The sequence below is a fragment of the Rhinatrema bivittatum genome, chromosome 3, assembly GCF_901001135.1.
Source record: "Rhinatrema bivittatum chromosome 3, aRhiBiv1.1, whole genome shotgun sequence".
Lineage (NCBI taxonomy): Eukaryota > Metazoa > Chordata > Amphibia > Gymnophiona > Rhinatrematidae > Rhinatrema > Rhinatrema bivittatum.
Genome location: NC_042617.1, coordinates 392,605,835 through 392,628,991, shown reverse-complemented (window position 1 = coordinate 392,628,991; position 23,157 = coordinate 392,605,835). Strand labels below are relative to the sequence as shown.

Below are 23,157 nucleotides of genomic sequence, written 5' to 3'. Positions count from 1 at the left end.
TACTGACTTATTAGCATTAGAAACTAAGGTGCCACTATTAATATGAAAATGAATAATTAAAAAGATCGATGCAATATCCAAGGCAGTCACTCTTTTGTGGTAAGTGATTGCATCATTCATTTATAGTAATCCTTAACTTTAAGTTATTAGAAAGTTAAATTTTCATTAAGTCATATTCCACATTTTCTGAAGATGATGGAATCCAGTATTATCAATAGTAACAGGACAGAAGTATAATCCTAACAGCACAAATGTTCTTAAAGATGAAGTTAGCAATACAGTTTAAAGATGTTCTCTGGCCTGGCAATCAGAAAATCTGTCCTGATGAAATGAATTCCATTACATTGTCTTGAGTTTATTTTGTCATATTCATTGGTTATGAATTTTGTGAATTTTTGTTGCTGCTTTCTCATGATTTTAATATTTTCTTTAATAAACTAACACTTTAGCCATGATGTTTCATATAGTAAGTGACTGCTGCACTGTAGATGCTAACACTACTAATGGCCTGCACTTTCTCTTCATGATCCTGCTAACACTATACTGCCCTAAAATAGCTCTCATGAATGCAGTGTGCTACTGTACACTGGGTTTGTACTATAGCCTGCATTCATTATTCATCATTCTTTAAGCCTCACCTTGCACTTTTATATTGTGTGTAAAGGGGATCACAGATTTTTTTTGTTCATTTTGTTTTAACTCAAGTGCCTTTATCTTTTCTTCTTTTCACTTTGCTTAATTTTATGATGTACGTTTTTTTTTTAAACATTTATGAACCCATTTATTAACGTTGTGGCATATTTAAAAATAATTTACCATAGTTTATATAAAACTTCGCTGGATGTTATGATCCCAAAAAAATTTTTTTTTTAACAGAATGAAAGTTTAGATTTTACCTTATCCAATGCATAAGGTATGCAAACATTTAAGTAATAACATTTAATGTACATCATAAGCAAGCGCCTAATAAAACCTTTAGCCTTACTAAACTTCTGAGTTTTAATTACCTAATCACACTTTTAAGCTACCATTAAACTTTCTTACTAACTATAAGGCAAATAGAACACAGATATAAAAAGGGTGTAGTAACTAGTACATATGTGTGCAATTCCTATAACTAGCCAAATCCAGCATGCAGGTCTTTTATGAACGCCTTCTCAGAAGAAAATATCCACGATTCCCGAGAGACTACAGTCTAGGTATGTGTTCAATGCAAGCATTACAACTCTTCAGATATTTTGAATGCAGATTTTCTCATTACATATGTAGGACTCTGTTCAGCAAAAATATCATGTTTTGCCTCTGCTTTATATTTAACACGAATTGCGAACAAAAACTGTGCAATTATGATGTATTAATCAAATAGTAAATTCATGCGAACATCATAAATAGCTGTTTCATGGAATGCGATACCTCATATATTTGAGCCTCTCAATATTTATCAGAGGGTACTCACTTCAAAAAGTGTCAAATATGCACAACGTTAACCAAAATATTGGAGATTGGTTTAACGCAAAAGACCTTTTTTATAATCATTGGTATCAACATTCACAATTTTGTGCTTTTCGATTTTTTCTTTTTCTTTTTCTTTTTTACTTTTTTACATTCTATGTTAATTGTTTATGAAGACAGATCACTTATTATGCGTAGCGTGAAAAGGTGACAGCTTTTCCCAAACACCAGCATAGACCCGACACGATCCGTGTTTCGTGGACTTCTTCAGGGGTACGATATTGTAGCGGTGTATTTTTGAAGTCTGTGATCATGCTATAGCGTTATGCTACGGGACAGACTTCAAAAATACACCGCTACAATATCGTACCCCTGAAGAAGTCCACGAAACACGGATCGTGTCGGGTCTATGCTGGTGTTTGGGAAAAGCTGTCACCTTTTCACGCTACGCATAAGTGATCTGTCTTCATAAACAATTAACATAGAATGTAAAAAAGAAAAAATCGAAAAGCACAAAATTGTGAATGTTGATACCAATGATTATAAAAAAGGTCTTTTGCGTTAAACCAATCTCCAATATTTTGGTTAACGTTGTGCATATTTGACACTTTTTGAAGTGAGTACCCTCTGATAAATATTGAGAGGCTCAAATATTATATGAGGTATCGCATTCCATGAAACAGCTGCTATTTATGATGTTCGCATGAATTTACTATCTGCTTTATATTTGCCATTTGCAAATCTTAACCCCCTACTTGAGAGAAATTTATCTTCCTGTGACCAAGGGAGAACCATCCTAATCAATCTCTGGCCTTGAGCATTTATTTTTTGGCTTTCTTTCTCCTTTTCTCCTTCCTATCCTCTCTTCTTTTCTTAGTTCTGTCTTTCCCTGGTTTATCTTCATTGCCTCTGAGACCAGCATGTTGCTAAATTTAAGTGGAGAAGACTTATGATTTGATATAACATTGCAATGTGATCACATTTTGTATACAGAAAAGGGCTCTTGGATCATTTCTGCTGAACAGGACCCCTAATATGTCTGTCATTATTATTACAGTGGAGCCTTATAACAAACCTGGTTTATGGCACACTGAAGTCATGTCATTCCAGCTTTCTACAGTATTTATCAGAATCAAAATCTGCCTATCACAGGCCCTCTATGATAGATTTGTCAGCTTCTAGTTCTGTTAAACATGGACAACTGCACTATTTTACATCATATGAGAATATTTCAAGTAGCTGGCTTTTAGTTTTTAAGAACTTGTTCAGATTATCAAAAAGACATAGGTGAACTGAATTACAAATAGCTGAGAAAATAAGATTTGTTCTTAAAACTGCTGATGTTTTATTTTCATTATTTTGTCATACAGATATTAAAAGGATAGGAATCCTAGTTTTCTTTTGGCACTTTCAATTTCATAATGTAGAGTTAGTAAACTCAGCAGAATGAAGTTGTCACTGTTAAATATTAAAAGGGTAATTTTCAATCAGCTCCGCATAGTTAAGTCTGCGGGTAGTTTTCACCTACAGACTTCTTACACTGAATTTTCAAAGCTGATTTAAGAGCATGAATCTGCTTTGGAAACTTGTGTGCATGGAACCCGGTGTGGCGTACACCCGCTCGAGAACATGTGGAATTTCAAAAATTGAGAGAGGGCACAGAATTCCTGATCCCACTCCATCTCGATCCCCCAGAATGCCCATTTAGTATGCACATGAAAGAAGGCGCAGAATCACATCCTGCACATGCTTTATGCACACACCCACCACCACCACTGTTTTCAAAGAACCACTTTCATGCATAAGTTTGCAGAATTTTCCCCTGATAACATTCAAGTTGAATGGAGTTACATATGGGTCAAATGATTGCTGTTTTGAATAATGGGAGATTAATCCACAGCAGAGTTTCCCATCCCTCCCCTGGAGGCACTTCTATCCAGTCAGGTTTTTAGGATTGCTGCAATGAACATGCATGAGGTAAATTTGCTTATCTTGGGACTCATGCACATTCATTATGGATAGCCTGAAAACCTGACTGGTTAGGTTGCCCTCCCGGAGAGGGTTGGGCGATACTGATCTAGAGCTTTAAGGAAAGTTTTTGCACATGTATGGCGGGTGCCTGCATAGCTGGCACCCCAACTACCACTTCTAATTTTGCCTATATTGGAAGAATATTTTCAAACCCAAGTCCCCACTATTAGTTAAATTGATTAGTTCAGCTTCATCAAACATTTTTAAACTTTTTTTTTGTTGTTTTTCTACCTAAATCTTTGTCATATTGGATTAGACATGTTCATCTACCCAGCCTCCTGTCTAACCAGTGCAAGCTGCAAATACGTTGAGGAAGTGATAAAAACACAGAGCAGGTGTAGAGTTGGCCATCCATTATCTTACCTTTTCAGTTTTTAACAATTATAGTTTAGGGATGCATTGACATGAGGGATATGTCAAATAATCTGTGTATTCTGTTTTCCATAGATTTGTCCAATCCCGTATTTTAAAAAAAAATTATATTTTACCTGCAAGACATCCTATGGCAATGAGTAAAGTGTTTCATTATATTTGTTTTAAAAATGTCACATTTTAGTTTGATTGGGTGCCCCCTAGTTCCTCGGTTATTGGATGTAGGGGCAATAATCAAACTGCCTGCATTATTGCAAACAGCGCAGGTACTTTTTACTCACAGTTTTGCATTAGTAGTCATAGCAAAACTGTGCATGTAGTTTTGCTTTTATTATTGCCGTAGGGAAAAGTACCTGCAGAGATTTACATCTGATTTTCAGGCAAAAGTCCACAGTTATGCACATTGTTTCCTCCCCTGTTCTAATCCCACTTGTGGGAACGCCTCCACTGTGTGTGGGTAGAAGTAAATATAGGAGTCCCGATTTGTGTAGCTAAATCTTGTTCTGCTGGTTCATGGAGGAAGCAAAGTTGTTTACCTGGAACAGGTGTTCTGCATAAACAGCCACACCATTTAACATTTCTCCCCTTAGAATTTAATATCGGCTTGCTAGAAGGATAGAGGAGTCTGCAATTGCACAGGAACACAGCTCATGCTCAGAAAAAGCCTCTCGGACTGTCCATCTTTGAGAGTTTTTGTATTTCAGCGCCATCGTATGACGTTGCCCACTTGTGTGGCTGATTCTTGTCCAGATGAGCAATTTTGCCTTTCTTGCATAAACATTGGGAAATTTTCAAGAAGCCCATTTCTGCAGGAAATGGCTTTGTTTATTGGCTTCATAGTGAATAATAGTTACTTATTTCCTTTCTCTGTAGCTTTCATTATTTTATTTTCTTCATATTTGCCCTCAATCTTCTCTTTTCCAGGCTAAAAGGTCCTAGACTTTTGAAGCTGTCTTCAAGTGGAAGTTGCCCTTCACTATATATTTTCTTGGTGGATGGCCCTTTTTGAGAAAGAGTGACCAAAATTGCACACACAATTCGAGATGTTGGTGCACTATGGATTGGATGTTTCATCTGTAAATCTTTTAATAACTTATTTTACTTAAAAAGATTTGTACCCTGCCTAGCATTCAGTTGGTCTTTTTGACCACCATGCACATTGTACCAAAACTTTTAGAAAATTATCCAAGTGACTTTGATTATTCTTGAAATCAAACTGGAGCATGTTATTGTGTATAAAAAGTGTGGATTGTTTTCCACTTATGCTTTAGTTTATATTTTCCATGTTGAAACTAGTTTGCTACTTTGTTGCCAAATAACTTAGTTTTGTAATTCCTTTTATAATGGGGGGTTTTTTTTTATCACCAGCATTAGTTTTTATTTGGAATAGTTTTGCATTATCTGCCAACTTTTCCACCTCACTTCTTGCTCTCTTGCCAGGTCATACATAAATAGATTGACCAGGCTGGTCACAGCATGGATCCTTGTGGGACATGGCTGTTTATCTTCTCCACCAAAAACTGAACATTTAGTTCTATTGTTTTTCTATAATTGAGTCTGCTTTGATCCCTAAAGTGATTTTCTTCTCATCCGGTGACTATGTAAATCAATTAAGAACTTTTACTGAGGGATCTTATCAGACATCTAGTATGTCTGACGAGTTACCTCAAGTCTTCCTGGTTTATAATTTTAAATACAAGAGGATTGCCTTATGTCGTGAGTTTGTCCCTAGATCCATTTTCTTATTCCACATGATAAAACTGTTGTAAAACTTTGTGTCTTTCACTCTATCTTATAAACCATAGTAGAGACACCTATCTTCAGCTGTTTTTCTACCAACATACAATGCATTCAGAAAGTATTCAGACACTCACTTTTTCCATATTTTTTTTTCATTGCAGCCTTATTCTAAAATGGATATGCATTTTTCCCACATCAATCTACAAACAATACCTCATAATGGCAATGCAAAATCAGGTTTGTAGAAATTTTATGTAAATTTAAAAAAAAGATACTGAAATATCATATTTACATATGTATTCAGACATTTTACTCAGTACTTTGTTGAGGCATCTTTTGCAGCACTTTCACTACAGTCTTGGCACAGCTGGATTTAGGGATTTTCTCACATTTTTCTCTGAGATCCTTTCAAGTTCTGTCAGATTGGATGAGGATGGGTTCAAGTCTGGGGTCTAGCTGGGCTGCTCAAGGACATTCACAGACTTGTCCTGAAGCCCCTTCTGCATGGTTTAGACTGTGGGGCCTTTTCCTGTTGGAAAGTGACTCATCGCCCCAGTCTGAGATCCAGAGTACTCTGGAGCAGGTTTTCATCAAAGATTTCTCTGTAATTTGCTCTGTTGATCTTTCCCTGAAGCCTGACTATTCTCCCAGTTCCAGCAGCTGAAAAACATCCCCACAGCATGATGCCGCCACCACCATGCTTCACCGTAGGGATGGTATTTGCTACGTGATGAGCGGTGCCTGGTTTCCTCAGACAAGACGCTTGGCATTCAGGCCAGAGAGCTCAATCTTAGCTTCATCAGACCAGTCGTTTGAGTGACTTTTGACAAAATTCAAGCTGGCTGTCATTTGCCTTTTATTGAGCAATGTCTTCAGTCTGGCTACTTTACCATAAAAGCCTGATTGATGGAGTGCTGCAGAGATGGTTGTCTTTCTGGAAGGTTCACCCATCTCCACAGCGGAACTCTGGAGCTCTGTCAGAATGACCATCAGGTCTTTGGTCACTTCCCTTATCTAAGATCCTTCTCCCCTGTTGCTCAGTTTGGGCGGGCAGCTCTAGAAAGAGTCCTGGTGGTTCCATTTAAGAATGATGGAGGCCGCTGTGTTCTTCAGGACCTTCAATGCTGCAGCAATTTTTTTGTACCCTTCCCAGATCTGTGCCTCAACACAATTCTGTCCTGGAAGTCTATAGACAACTCCTTTGACTTTATGGCTTTGATTTTGCTCTGACATGCACTGTCAATTGTGGGACCTTATATAGACAGGTATGTGCCATTGCATATCACATCCAATCAATTTAATTTACCACAGATGGACTCGCTCAAGTTGGAAAAACATCTCAAGGGTTGATCAATGGAAACAGGATGCACTTAAGCTCAACTTTGAGTGTCATAGAAAGGGTCTGAATATTTATGTAAATGTGATGTTTCAGGGGTTTTTTTTAATTATTTGCACAAATTTCTACAAACCTGATTTTACTTTTCGTTATGAGGTATTGTGTGTAGATTGAGGGGAAAAATGCATATTATCCATTTTAAAATAAGGCTTTAATTTAACAAAATGTGGACAGAGTGGAGAGATCTGAATATTTTCTTGAATGCACTCTTTAAAAAAAAAATCTGATTACTGTCTAAAGCTTCCCGTAAAGAACCACCCTTCAGTATAAGACATTTTGCTTTCACTCCAGCTAATAAAAGACCCCTTTCTGAGATTCTTCACTTTTGTGAGCAGAGATATCTGATTTGTAATAGTTGTGGGTTTTTAGCACAAATCCAAACATTTCTACTAAGGTGGTATAAAATTTGGATTTTAATGTCCTCCTCCCAACATTTTCCATCCCCTTCCTGCTGGTAAAGGACAAATTGCATACTTGCTTGCAAGATGTCAATAATGTGAGCCCTTTTTAGACTGTGGGGTGGTGACACAGCCCAGAAGACAAACCTCCTATGCCCATGCCAACTGCTGGCAGACACGTCCTTATTGGGATTGGAATTGGAGCTTCACCTATACTAGCCCCATTGCCCGCGGGTTAAGCCTTTGGGTTCCAGGGGTCAGCAGGACTTAGGCAAGTGTCCCTTAATGAGCAGTCAGTCCAGATACGGATATTGGTCAGATCAGGCAGCGAAAAAACGAGGTCCAGGTCAAGGATCAGGTCATGTAACGAGCAGATGAAATCTGGGTCCAGGCTAAAGGACAAGGGCAGGAAGTGATCCAAGAGAGAGGTCAGAGTCCAAGGCAGAAGTCAGGCCAAGATAGACAAGATGGACAGAGATGAAGCACTGAGAGAAAAGACCACAGGAGCACAGACAGAAACTGGAACAGCAAGACAAATGGGAGCTAGCAACCTGCACTGTAAGGCAGGAGGTCCTGTTGCTGAGGTGTGGAGAGGATCGTGGAGGGGTTTTAAATACCTTGTTGCATGACATCAGGCGTCATTTCTACCAGCCTTTCCCACTGTGAAGTCTTCAAAGATCAACCTGTGCCTAGGGGTCTGTACTGGCAGAGTGCTTGAAGGCAGCGAATGGCAGCATCTCAGTCGTGGTGGCATGCAGGATGAGTGTGGCCAGTCATGGTGACTTCCCTCCCTTTTAAGCCTCTAACTCTGGCCTCTTAACTTAGGCTTCTGGGAACAGTGTTGATGGAACTCCTTTACAAGTCAAGCGGCTTGAAGATTAGATGCAAACTTCCAAGAGTTTTCCTCAGGGCAAAAACGCTTCTTCAAAATGAGTTATTGTAAGTTATTTTGAACCCTCCTGGAGTCGAGGATCTCCAGGACCTCATGCTTCAGAAATAACCTCAACGGGTTTTAGAAGGGGGTCATGAGCAATGTTCTCTCCAAGAAGTGACTAGATGTGTGCAGATTTTGTTTTGTGTGTGAGCACCAATTTTTTTATACCAACAATTTTTAAGTGACAGTGTAGCATTGCATTTCTGTTTATAGCCCAAAGAAAAATGTTTGTCAGCCACCATGTAAAACTTGTGAATGATACTATGAAATGTATGAGCGATTGCTCATGGCCTTAGAGGGAAGTATGGTCATAAGAGCCATGATGAGTACTGGCTTGAGGAGGGAGACATAGAATACATTATGGATCTTGAGAGTAGGTGAAAGCTTTAGCTGGCGCCTTTTGTCTGCTTATTTCTTAAATCTGTCAGCGGCCATAGTAAGGAGATGGCACGGCTTCTGCCAAAGTCTTTGATGTCCTGACCCATGGTGTTAGATGTAGGGCAGGAGCTGACATTGGTATGGGGAATGGTTCTCCGTGACTATCTGCCACACACAATCTGGAAAGGTGATGAACCAGATCAACTTTCCACATGGTTATTATGGCAAAACTCTGCAAAGGGAAGGAATAAGGTCTAATTGTCCTCATGTTCATTAATGTAGGCCTGCAGGAATCCTTTAAGGATCTGGCCATTGTTTTGCAGATGATATGCAGAGGCATTGTCCAAGGAGATCCCGAACTTTTTGAAAATGCTTTTTCAGAAGCAGACGTGAACTGCATGGGTAGGTAACCTATGAAGGAGGAAGACATGTTGGTCAAAAAGACGGGCTAATTCTGATGCAGATGGAAGCCTGGAGAGAGCAGTGAAGTGAGCCATGTTGGAGAACCGATCTACCACTACCCAGTTGGTCATGCAGCCATTAGAGAGGGGAAGGTCAGTAATGAAATCAGTGGCCAGAAGGTTCCAAGGTTCCTCAGGAACTAGCAATGACTATAACAACCCCTAAGGACGATCATGGGAGCATTTATGCATGGGGCAAGACTGTATGTCCCACTGTACATCCTGCTTCACTTAAGGCCAACATAATGGTAGAGAAGTAGTTTCAAGGTTCTAGCAACTCCAGGGTGCTCAGCCAAGCAGAAGTCATGGGCCTATTTAAGTACCTTTTCTTTCAGTTGTATGGGGACTGGCATTTTCCCCAGAGGAACAGGTACAGCAGCTGCAACCACAATTCTCACTGAGTCAATATCCTATCATTAAAATCATTCATTGTACCTGAAGACTGGAGAGTGGCTAATGTAACCCCAATATTTAAAAAGGGCTCCAGGGGCAATCTGGGAAACTACAGACCAGTTAGCCTGACTTCATGTCAGGAAAAATAGTGGAAAGTGTTCGAAAGATCAACATCACAGAACATATAGAAAGACATGGTTTAATAGAACAGTCAACATGACTTTACCCAAGGCAAGTCTTGCCTCACAAATCTGCTTTTTTTTTTTTTTTGAAGGGGTTAATAAACATGTAGCTATAAGTGAACCAGTGGATGTAGTGTATTTGGATTTTCAGAAGGCATTTGACAAAGTTCCTCCTGAGAGGCTTCTAAGAAAAGTAAAAAGTCATGGGGGATAGGTGGCGCTGTCCTTTCATGGATTACAAACTGGTTAAAAGAGAGGAAACAAATTTAGATTAAATGGACAATTTTCTCAGTGGAAAAGGATATTCAGTGGAGTACCTCAAGGATCTGTACTAGGATCTGTGCTTTTCAGTATATATATTTTTTTAATTCTTTATTTATGATTTTAACATATATACAAGAATAACTTGTCAATATGAAAATTACAGATAGAAATGTAATATCAGATAAAATAAACAAGTAATATCTTCAATTAAACATACTATCTCTCCTTACAATTCATCTGTATGTTAAAGTAAAATTAGGGAAGCATTATCATGCTGGGCCAACTCTACACCTGCTCTGTGTTTTTAACACTTCCTCAACGTATTTGCAGCTTGCACTGGTTAGACAGGAGGCTGGGTAGATGAACATGTCTAATCCAATCTGACAAAGATTTAGGTAGAAAAACAACAAAAAAAAAAGTTTAAAAATGTTTGATGAAGCTGAACTAATCAATTTAACTAATAGTGGGGACATGGGTACTTGCCAGGTACTTGTAGCCTGGATTGGCCACTGTTGGAAACTGGATGCTGGGCTTGATGGACCTTTGGTCTGACCCAGTATGGCAATTTCTTATATTCTAATAATAATGCGAGGTGGTTCCGAGGAATCTTCAGTCTCAAAGGACCTAGAGATTGCATCAGCCTATTGATTTTTCTCTGTCGTCAGCACCAGAGCTCAAAGTTGAAGCGATTGAAAAATGACTATCTGGCCTGATGGGGATTCAAGTGCTGAGCCTGCAGTAGATATTTCAAATTTGTGTGAAACATATAGATCATGATCGGATGTCTAGCTATCTCCAGTAGATGGTGCCACTCTTCCAACGCTGATTTCACAGCTAGGAGTTCTCTATCCTCAATAGTATATTTCTTTTCCACAGGAGTGAATTTCTTGGAAAAGAAAAAGTATGGCATCAGAGTCAGTCTTTGATCATTGTGTTCAGCTAGGTCAGCCCCTACCCCAATGGCAGAGGCATCTACCTCCATGATGAAGGGTTTCAACAGATCTGGATGGTGAAGAAAGGGATCCTGGAGAAACTCCTGCTTGAGGTGGGAAAGGCCTGAATGACCTCATCTGTCCATTGTCTGGTGTCAGCACCATCCTTGATAAGGGCGGTGAAGGGTGCTTCCAAGGAGGAGTACCCTTGTACAAACTAGCGATAATAATTTTGCAAAGCCCAGGAAACATCGCAAAACCTCAAGCGCTGTGGCCAGTCTTGAATAGCGTTTACCTTCTCCAAGTTCATATGCAGACCATGCTGGGAGACTATGTAGCCCAGGAACAGCAGTTCCTCTTGCACAAATGTACATTTTTTGAGTTTAGCATATGTGATGTTCATGAAATATCTGCAACTCTTGTATGCTCACAGTGCTGTGCCAGGGAGCATGAAAAGATGAGGATGTCGTTCAGATATACTACAACATGGGAATACAGCTGGTCCAAAAGCTGGAAGCATTACAAAGGCCAAATGGCATGATCAAATATTCATAGTGGCCGTTTTGAATGTTGAAGGCCTTCTTCCACTCATTGCCCTCCATATGCATATAAGATTTTAGGCCCCTCTGACGTCTAGTTTTGTGAAAAGATTCATGCCTCCCCCCCCCCCCCCCCCCCACAGCTCCATGATGGGGATAGTGGGTAACTGTTCTTTTTGTGTAAAAACATTGAGGCCTCAGTAGTCTATATGTGACTTTTGTGAGCCATCTATCTTCCCCACAAAGAAGAATTCTACTCTGGCAGGAGAGGAGGATGGGCAGATGAAACCCTGTTCCAGTTTTCCCAGATGAAAACAGCCATGGCTTCAGTCTCGGGGATGGAAAGTGGATAGACGTGGCTCCTGGGAAGCATCTTGCCCAAGAGCATGTCAATTGGGCAGTCATATGGCCTCTGCTGTGGTAGGGTCTCTGCTTGTTTACTGGACACATCAGTGAATGCTGTGTATTGAGGTGGAAGATCCGGCAGCTCTGGTGTAGACGTCTGGGCACCTATGTCTGGTGGATGGACACGAGAGAGGCCAAGTTCATGGAAGGGAGGACACCCCAGCGAGCTACCTGTAGCCTCTCCCAGTTTAAAGACAGGTTATGAAGCTTGAGCCAGGGTAATCCTAGGATGATGGGATTGATGACCCTGGGTAGTACGTAGAAGGAAATGCTTTCCTGCTGTAAAAGCCCTGTCCAGAGAGTTAGAGATAAGGTGGTGACAGCTAGGCAACTGGGCAGAGGTTCACTGTACATAGAGGATGTGGTAACCACAGTGAGTAGTGTGGTAGTTGGCAAATTATACTGGCGAACCAAATTCTCCATGATGAAATTGCCACCCAAACCAGAATCCAGAAAGGGCTTGAGTATGCACTATGGTATTCCTGGAAAGAAGGTGAACTGGCACAAGTAATTGAGGAGAGATAGCAAGTCGACCCCAGGTTTGAATCCCCAACCAAACATAGGTTTGGTAGTTTCCTGCTTTTTTAGGGCAATGGCTGGCGAAATGCCCTGTCTCGCACAGTAGAGGCATAATTTTGCCACCTGCATCTTTCTCCTCTTCGGTGAGGCGGGATCTGCCCAGTTGCATGGGTTCCTCTGGAGACTAAGTGAGTGAAGCATCAGGTAGGGTAACCATAATGTCGTCTGGAACTTGTGGGCAAGCCAGAAGGATTGACAGAAGGGCCCCCCTCTCCCGGGCTCATTCCTAGAATCGCAGATCTACCCCACATGGCCAGGGCAATGAGATCCTCTAGTATGGGTGGAATGTCCTGGCCTGCCAACTTGTCCTTTATAAGATCCATCAAGCCTTTCCAGAAGGTGACTGTCTGGCTATTCTTGCTCCATCAGAGCTCTGAGGCCAGGGTCCAAAACTGTATGGCATAATCACCCACTGTATGGTTACTTTGTCTGATCTGAAGCAACTCAGAAGTGGCAGATGAGGCCACACCCGGCTCATTGAAGATCAGATGAAACTGGTGAAAGAACTTATCCAAATTCTCTGTTATGGGATCATTCCACTCCCATAGAGGCAATGCCCAGGTTCAGGTAGGGCTGCCCAGCAGAGACAGCATGAAGGTTAATCTTGGTGCGATCGGAAGGAAAGCTAGCTGCCAGAAGTTCAAAATGCATTCTGCATTGGTTGATGAAATCCCTGCAGTCTTTGGCATTACCTTCATATCTGATTGGTGTTGGGAGGTGCAGTATGGTGACTGCTTGCCGAATCAGAGTGACCAGGGAAGGCACCAGTGTGGGAGCAGGAAGTAACATGGACTCCATTTGAGCTGCCAAGCCTTGCAGTGTGCCAATCGTTATTTAGTTGGTTTTGCTGGAGTGCCAGCCCGGAGATGGCCTGAGCTGGAAATGAAGCTGCTGAGCTCATGGCCTCGGCAAACTTTTATGGATGTGAGCCCTTAGGCTATGACTTGGTTGATGCAGCCTAGAAGGCAAACCTGCTAGGCCCACCCTGTCAGCTGGCGGGCATGCCCTTATTGGGACTGGAACTGGAGCTTCACCTGTACTAGCCCCATTCCCTGTGGGTTGAGCCTTTGGGTTCCAGGGGCCGGCAGGGTTTAGGCAAATGTCCCTTAAGGAGCAGTCAGAGAGAGTCCAGGTATGGATAGTGGTTAGGACAGGCAGCGAGTAAACAATGTCTGGGCCCAAGCCAAGAGTCAGGGCAGTTAGATGGCAGATGAAATCCAGGTTCAGGCCAAGGGTCAAGTCAGGCAGCGATCCAAGAGTGAGGTCAGAGTCCAAGGCAGAAATCAGAGCCAGGGAAATCAGGCCAAGACAGGGAAGAACAGGCAAGACAGCAGGAAACCAATCGGGAACTGGAACAATGAAAGGAGGCACAAGAACGGGACCTAGCAGTACACACTGCAAGGTAGGAGGACCTGCTGCACAGTGGGGATTTAAATCCCCTGCCGCGTGATAATATTGGGAGGTGCCTTTGCCAGCCTTTCCCACCGCAGGTTCTTAAAACATCTGCATGAATGCCTAGGGTCCATGTCAGCAGAGCAGAGGAAGGCAGTGAATGGTGGCATCTCAGCCACAGAAGCATTTGAAAGTATGCAAGATGAGTTTGGCCGGTTGCAGGGTTTTCCCACGGCCGGCCCAGTGTTACACAAAAGAGCTGTGGCATTTTGCTAGAGCAGAATAAATCTTAAAAACTTTGCTCAGCTTTGTTTTGACATCAAAAAGCATGAAAGCAATCGGCATGCTACTGGAAAACTCGTTATTCCTCTTAACGTTTCAAATCCATTTTCTTCAGGTGATGGTAACATGAACTGCAACTTTGGTTCTGTCTCCATACAGTATATTAAAAATACTGCCACTTAACGTTCAGCTCACAGATTTACTTTGATATTACCTCTTATCATAATTTGGGAACATAAAAAATGCCATGCTGGGTCAGACCAAGTCCATCGAGCCCAGAATCCCATCTCTACAGTGGCCATTCCAGGTCACAAGTACCTGGCAGATCCCAAAATGTAGATCTATTTCTACTTAGTGCTAGGGGTAGCAGTAGCTTTCTTTAGTCTACCTGGCTAATAGTTTTTATGGCCTTTTCGCTAAGAATTTGCAAAATCTTTCTTAAACCCTGCCATGCTAGTCACCTTGACCATATCCTCTGACAAGATTCCACAGCTTGATTGTGCACAGAGTGAAAAAGTACTATTTCACAATTTGTTTTAAGGCTGCTACTGGTTAGTTTCATGGAGTGTCCTCTTGTTTTATTTATCTGTTTCGTTTCACTTACGATTTTATAAATTTCTAACAGGTCCCTTTTCAGCCATCTCTTTACCAAACTGAAGAACCCTCAGCTGTGTGGTCTCTCAACACAGGGAAACTATTTCAACCCCATTATTTTTGTTGGCCTCCTCAGAAACAAACGTTTCTAGTTCCACTATCTTTTTTTTGAGGTGGAGCGACCAGAACGGCGCACAAAACTCAAGACACAGTCATATCATGGATTGATAGAGGCGATATGATAATTTGTTTTATCTCCATTCCTTTTTGGATCATTTCTAATGTTCTTTTTGTATCTTTTTTTTTTTTTTTTTTTTTTTTTTTTTACTGTCACTGAACAACCCTGCTGCTGCCTCTTTTTTGGGGGGTGGATTTTTCTTCCATTTCTTTTCTACATGAGAGCTGAGTAGCATTTGGTGTGACATTAAGCATATGTGCAAGCTTTCCCAAAAACTCTAGATGATTCTTTGGTACTTAAGACCAACATGTGTGACTCCATTGATCTGTTTTCACATTTGAGAATGAATATTAAAGTAAGAAATTCTAATTTTGTCAACTTTTTTTTTTATTTGTTTTTTTTTTCACATGTTATGTTATTCTTCCAAAATTAATTGCAAAGTAAAGCTGCTTTTATCCACTTAAGAAAATCAAAGGTAACCATACAATATTATCTTGTAAGATCCAATTTAGAAAGCACCAGATGGTAAATTTTGGCTGCTGTGGTAAAACCTTTTATGTGAACATTCAAATTTATTAAACCAGGCTCATTTTAGAAAAGGGAGTACTGATGTAGTTGGAACACAGACCCACAAGACATTAGAAAATCTAAAGCCAATAGTATGTTTACTTTGTCATTGAGTCATGATGTAATCTTCACAATTACTTTTCTTCCTAGCTTAATTTTACCCAGCAATATTTTCTTTTTGGGTGGTGGGAGGGGGCTATAATGACGACGTTTCTCGGTTGTTGGTATGTAAAAAAATAAAAAAAAAAATAAAAAACCCTGAAAATACATTCATTCTATCTTTGTTTCATGTAAGGAAGGGAACCATCTCTAAAGCAGTCCCTTAGTGCATCTGGTCAACTGACAGGGGCTGCCCCTCTCTCTTTGGGCCTGAGTGCACCGCCTGTGTGACTTGCCCAGTATACACTGGCTCCAAATGATGAGGGATCTGAATCTAGATCCTCCACGCAGCAGTGCACAGCACTTCGAGCCATAGGGTTGGCTCTTCACCAACATTTTAGAAGGAAAATAATGAACAGGGTTTGAATTAAGGTAATTAATACTACGTACGATGCTAAAAGGTATATTTGCTTTTATATCTTGCCTGTCTTGTGCATTCATTTTGTGTAAATTTTATATATTTTAATGGGGAAAATAGGTACATGTTCTGAAAATTAGTAATATATGGTGTTAAATGAATAAAGTATGTTAAAATAATACATTTAACAAGTGGAAAATGAATACCCCTTTATATAAAGAACTTCTCTATTTAAAAAAAAAACAAACACCCCCCCCCCCCCCCAAAAAAAAACACCCCAAAATTCAGATCCGTCATTTAGAACCAGTGTGAACTGGGCAAATCACACAGGCAATGCACTCAGGCCCAAGGAAAGAGGGCAGTTGATACTAAAGTAATAGCCCCTGCCAGTTAAAAAGTTGCACTAAGGCTGTGCTTTAAAGATGTGACCCTCCAGCCCCTTCCTTGCATGAAACAAAAATCGAATTAATGTTTTTTCAGTTTGTTTGTTTGTGGTTTTTTTCCTCTCAAGAAGTTCTTTATAATGTGGGAAAAAATCGTGTTATGCACAATAGTAATTAGCTTGGAGTAGGAACTGGGGTTTTTTTTTGTTTATGTACTTTTGCTGTATAGTTTCTGCAGTATAAAGGATTTATGCTTAGTAATTTAAAGAATATGAATTTGCATTATCTAATTTTTTTCATATCTGCATTTGTATGATTCCAGAGAAAATAGATGTGGATGCTCGCCTTGCAGAATTATGTGAAGATGTTAAGGTATATTTGCTGTTGCATATGGTATATTTGCATAATCATTTTGGTCTTAAGGACGTATTTGTTAAACTGTAATTATTCCAAAAGTAGAAATCAATTTTTATTGTATATTGCTGAAATTGCTACTCATTTTAAAAAGCTTTTTCTCACTCAAGGTGTAAGCATCTTGAAAGTCACACTGATAAGCCAAGTGCCAACCAATCAAAAGAGCCTTTCTCTAAGCTTCAGAACATTCAAAAATTCTTGCAACCCACTAGGGTGGTGATTCACCGGTCTGAGAACGAAGCTCCTAATTTCCAGTTTGTTGTCATGACAAGAAGCCTGCTGTCTGGAAATTTTATCCAAAAAATACAAAAAGATCTCTGAGTAGAAAATAGCGAACACCTAACAAAAAATCTACTGACACACAATTTAACAAAGCTGCATCAACCGTGAAGAATGAATAAGTGACCATCATTTATTTATTTATTTATTTATTTATTTATTTATTTTTAATTTTTATATACCGGAATTCCTGTATACAATACAAATCAATCCGGTTTACAAGTAACGAAAAGGTTGCCCTGGTCTGGGAGGTTAGACCAGGGTTTTTTTTTTACATGGAACATTGAACAATAACAATCATAGCACAGATTGCACATGTATTGTGTGACTGATATTTTAAAGTGCATTGGATTGTAATCATAAATCACAATTCTTTATGAAATGTTTGTTTATGGAAATAAAAATTAAAACATCTCATTAGAAGTATTTTCAGTGTCCTTTACAGGTTCAATGTCATATATGTACTCTCCCAATGATGTAAATATAGTAAGTTTCTATAGCTATTTTGGCTCCTCTCCACTCTCTCCTCTTTACTTCATTTCAGTACTCTACTGTTAGTCCCTCTCGTTCCAGCACTTCTTTTCTCCCCTTTTTCTTGCCTGCTCCCCTCACCCCACCCCCCGTTAAATGTAATTTGCCTTTCTTTGAGTTAATTGTAAACCGGCGTGATGTGTTCTACGAATGTCGGTATATTAAAAGTTTATAAATAAAATAAATATATAACTAGGCAACTTGGTTGCTCTTGTAAACAGTCATTGATCAAGTGTTTTGAAAAGATTTTCTCATTGTTGAATTGTTGATGCAAAAAGAGAGGAGAAGAGATCCTACCCCCATCAGACACTAAAGCCCTTTAAAGCGTCCCTGACAACCTGAGATTAAAAAAATAAGCTTGAGGGGGCATTTTGAAGATGGGGGCCCCCAAACCCAATGAACAAGTTGGCACAAATGTATTGTGCCCATCACCCCTTTTAAGCAAAATTGTCCGTAGATTCCTTCCCCCAACTCCCAAAATTAAAAAGACTTAATTGATCTATAGTGGTCCCCCTTCCCCCCCAGACCCACCAAGTCCAACATAATCATTGGTCTTTAGTGGAGGGGCCCCCACCCCACCTTGCACCCCTTTACCTCAAAATCCTGAAATGCAGCAAGAGAGAGGGCCGCACAAGATCTGGCCCCCATCATGTGAGGTCAGGCCTGTGCCATTTTGGAAAATGGCACTGACTGGAGTTAGGCACCTCTGGCCCTTTTTCTTGCTAGATTTTGAGGTAACTGGGTGTGCAACGTTGGATAGAGTAGTACACCTCACTACAGACCAATGATTTTTTGGGACTTGGTGGGTTCGGAGGGGTGGGGAAACCACGATAGACCAAGACTATTTATATGGTACAGTATTGATAGTCATCAAAATTGTGAATTTAAGCTCAATGGTTCCCTGTGCATAGCTGCAAATATTGTTAATCTTTCTATGACCAACTAGTAGTACTTTGGTAAATGGCTCTTAAATACAGAAAAATAAATTATAGATTTTTTTCATTTATCATTTATAGTATCAATAGATATTTTGGTTAATGACTATAGGGAATCTGATTCATTTGTAGTAAAGGCCTTTCCAGAAGACTGAAACAGATGTCTTTCTGGCATTAAGAAGAGTCATGTGATCCACATGTCTCTGAACTGTTGTTGTTAGAGAACACTTGTTTTAGGAAAGCAACCATGCGTTCCCTTCTTTGACCTCCTGATTTATTAGAGTATGTATTGTAGCAGTGTACCACTGGAACATGAAATAAAATTTTCTTTTTTTTTTTTTATGTCAGAAAATGGAAAATCCTGATGAACTGGCAGAACTTATAAACATGAATCTTGCACAACTTTGCTCTCTTCTGATGGCTCTGTGGGGACAGTTTTCTGGAAGTTGTGGCTTTACAGGAGGAAATTGCCTTGTTAGTAGCACGAGAACATCATACATTGAGGGTGAGTATTAAGCTGGCAGTAATAAGTTTATGAAATTTTGTTATTGGTACCTCTTATCTCCATTATTTTAATATTGCTATTTGATTTGTTAAAGCTGTCATGCAACCATCACTATTGCCATTGCAAATGGAAAGATTGTATTCCTCCTGCAAGAGTGTTAGAACACTGATAAGAAAGCTATATCCTCTGCACTATACTGTATTTCAGACATGAGCAAGTAGTTACACCCTCAATTATTTACATGTAAAGGTGTCATTTTGTAGATTCATTGATTTTTGTTTCATTCTAGTCGTTGAAATGCAAAATCCCAAATGTTTTGATATTAAATATAATCAATATTTAGTGTATTTAGCTCACACATTTTCATTTAGCTGAAGGCGAGTTAACATTCGAGAATAGTAAATATTACAAAATCTATCCTAGTAAAGCAATTAAACTTATTCAACTTTTAACTAAATTGCCCGCTCCCATCCCAGTTCACATTTATTTATTTATTTGGGCTATTTCTGAAACCGCCTTCTTGGCCAATCCAGTTGGTTGCCCAAGGCAATGTACATGATAGAATGTCTACTCCTTAACAATACAAATAGCATCAGCAATAGAACTTTATTGACAGTATCACCACTTGATGGGAAAAGCCAGAATTTTACTTCCTTGTGAAATGTCAAGTAATTAATTTCAAGCCTTATATCTAAAGGCAGTTTGTTTTACAGTGAAATTGCAATGATAGAACATCCTTGGCCATGATTTTGATCTCTGAACTACTCTGCTCAAAGATGCTACTAGCAGGGCAGCCTGGGCGGAGCGGAGCGTAAGACCCGAGTGGGAAAGTACCAACACAATTTTTCCTTCAAATATTGGGGCCTATTAAATTAAGGTCTTAAATTGATCCCTCTGATCAATTGGTAGCCAATGTAAATCCTATAATAGGGAAGACGTTGAAGTTGCCTTTCTACTCTCATCATTTGGGTCATCATGATTTGAAGTATTTGCAGCCTGTATATCAACCTTACATGGAAGCCAATAAACAGGCCACTGCAGTATTCCAAGTGTGAAGGTATTAATGTCTGAAACATTAAATGTAAGAACCTTTAATCAGCAAAGAGCACAGATGATGAACCATTCATAATTTTAAAATAAGATGATTGAACAACTGCACTACTTGCTTCTCCAAAGAGAATCTGAAGTCCAACTTGAAGCTTAATGATTTATCCTCTGATAGATCCAATATCAACCATAGGCATTAAATACATCAGTTTGGACCCATCTACTTATGATCAGCCTATTTCCAAATAGCTATGGTCTCCATAATGATTTAAGTTGAGATAAGAATTGGAAAGATCCAATCCCATTGAGTAAATTAACTGTGTATTATAGATATATCCTACCAGTTTGTCTCCCCAAAGATTGCATAAAGATGTTGAAAAATAGTGGATGTTTGGGGAAATTTAAAACAAATTGTATATTTTATTATTGGATCTTCCATTCATCACCTGTTTTGAAATATTTTTATTAGTAAATTTATACTATTATGATGTATTTATTATATTTCTTGATTTTTATTGTTTAATGACTGAAGACTGATGATAGTTCTGTTTTTCCATTCTTACACTGCATACAGATTCAGACTAGCGATTTCCAGTTCAGTTTTTGCCTGAATGTTTCTATTATATTTTATGGCTTCTATTTTTCTGTATTTGGTGAGGGTCTGCCTGTGATCTGCATGTGTGACAGAGGAGACGTTTTCTGCTAATGTGTAGGAATTTATAGGAGCTTGGTTTCTTCTGTTTTTCTAATAGAAGATGAATTGAGTTTTTTTAGGGCCTGGTGCAGTATATTCAGTGTTGCCTTTTCATAGGTAAACTTGTTACTTTTTAAGTGCTGGAGGTTGATGCTGTTTTGGTGTGCTAGGTTTGTTATATTTTAATTGTAATTTACTCATGGCTTTCTGAGGGTGTCCACACCTATCACACATTACAATAACCCTAATGCAATAGTAGTACATATAAATATAATATACATGTTATGATATTTTTATCTCTGAAGACTATGCTTTGAATATTCCTTTTCTTGTGAAATCTGTTACTATAAATGCATAATTCTTAACTGTGTGCATGGACAGAGGGAGGGGGGAGGTGGTGCCAAGGGTATAAGGTTTGCCTAGGGCACCTAATACTCTTACACTGGCCATGGGTTCCAGGGGAGGGGGAAAGACATGGAGGGTGTGGTGGGTGGCAGTTTTTAAAGTTTAGGTCACTAGAATTGTAACCCTGTTACAATGTAACTTTTTGCTTCTTCAGTCTATGTCTCTTGTTATCTGGTTATGGTTAACCGCTTTGTTCGATGTAAACCGAGATTTGATTTGTATCAAAGTCTGTATATAAAAGCCTTAAATAAATAAATAAAAATAGAAGGAGCTGGGCTTTTTCTGGTAGCCTGAGAAAGAGACTGAATGAAAGCGAGGGTGGGGGAAGGGGGCAGCACAATAATTGTTTGCACAGAGCAGCAAAAAAGCTAGCACCGGCCCTACTGAAAGGTAAAATTTCTCCCAAGTTTTAATTTTTTAGCAGATTGAAGCAAGTTATCGTGCACCATCCATCTGTCTTTCAATTTTAACAAGATGCCCAGGCCCTGCTGAGGAAAAGCATCCCCACAACATGATGCTGCCACCCCCATACTTTACTGTTGGGATGGTGTTTACTGAGGAATGGCAGTGTTAGGTTTGTGCTATACATAATGTTTTTGAATTTTAGCCAAAAAGCTCCATTTCCTAGCGTGTAGCAGATGGACTCAGGACCAATAGATATAGTGTACTCCTGATAGCAGTTGGAGACGGATCAGATTTCAATCTGACATCAGCCCTAGTACATATACCCCTGCAGGAAGTGCAGCTCTTCAGTATTTTCCGTCTCCATAGCAGTTAGGGACTATCTGCACGCTCTCACAGCGTTAGAGCAAAATTCAACAGAGAAAACCCAAAATAAGAAGAAAACTTACCTCAACGGCGTGCTTTGATGTGGTTTTTCTTCAGTAATTGCTTCTTTCTAGCTATCCTCCCATGCAAGTCAGTTGTATGCAAGAGCTCTTGATATGGTTGACTGGTGCACCTCCACTCCAGTCTTACCCATTGAACTCTTTAGCTCCTTCAAAGTAATTGTTGGCCTCTCTGTGGCTTTCCTCATAAGTCTCCTCCTTGCTCTGACATGGAGTTTTGAGGGACGGCCTTCTCTAAGCAGTGTCCATTTCCTCACAGTTGATCCAACAGTGCTCACTGGGATATCTAAACCCTTGGATATTATTTTATAGCCTTTTCCCATCTTATTTTTTTCCAAAATAATTTTTATTGGGATAAAACATGAACAGGTAATAAATCCCGCACTGCAGCAGGCATAACCAATATACATAGAAACCAATACAGCGCACACTTGTCCAATACAAAAAACAACAAAACCTCCATGTCTCCATCCCATCTTATTTTGTCATTTTCCCCCACAGACCCCTTCCTCACCATACTTCAGCCCTGCAACCCACGCATACCACACTCCATTCATACCACCACACACTGCTTCTTCCCTCCCCCCACCTACTAAGACCCAGGATTACGCCAATCAGACTCATATCCACCGGCACGGAGCCCTTCCTGAACAGCAGTCGGCAGCAGGGGAACACAGACATGCCAGCAGGCCCGGTACAGTTTGTCGGGCTTCCGCTTGACCAGTACAAAGTCCAAGTGTTCAAGTTGAAGAAACGAGGCCATTCGTTGATCCGGGGCCACCCAAGAAAAGAGGACCGTGCGACACGCCAAAAGGACAGCCACTCTGCTTAATCTGTCTTTTGAGCGACAGAGCTGAGTGGAACAGGCCTGCGTGCTAAACAGGAATTGTCCAGTATCAGGCATCGGGGCAGTGGTACACTGCAAAATGACAAGTGCTACCGACCTCCAAAACCAGTCAGGGTCTGGCAGCGAAAGAGGCGGTGTAAGAGCATGCCCTCATCAGTCCTTCACTTTATACAGAGAGGGGAGTCCATACACCCCATCTGGAAACGCCGCATATCAGTACAGTAAATACAATGGAGGATTTTGAACAGGACTTCCCGAAGACCAATATCTAGGACCTGCCTGT

At 40.0% G+C, this 23,157-nt stretch overlaps 1 protein-coding gene across 1 annotated transcript in view; it reads left to right on the top strand.

Moving 5' to 3' along the window:
• Positions 1–23,157, top strand: part of FAM135A (family with sequence similarity 135 member A) — a 391,169-nt gene that overhangs the window by 228,865 nt on the left and 139,147 nt on the right. The window contains 4 exon segments of the mRNA XM_029595652.1: positions 1,122–1,199; positions 16,692–16,741; positions 18,877–18,963; positions 18,965–19,033. Coding sequence (XP_029451512.1) covers positions 1,122–1,199; positions 16,692–16,741; positions 18,877–18,963; positions 18,965–19,033 — 284 coding nt within the window.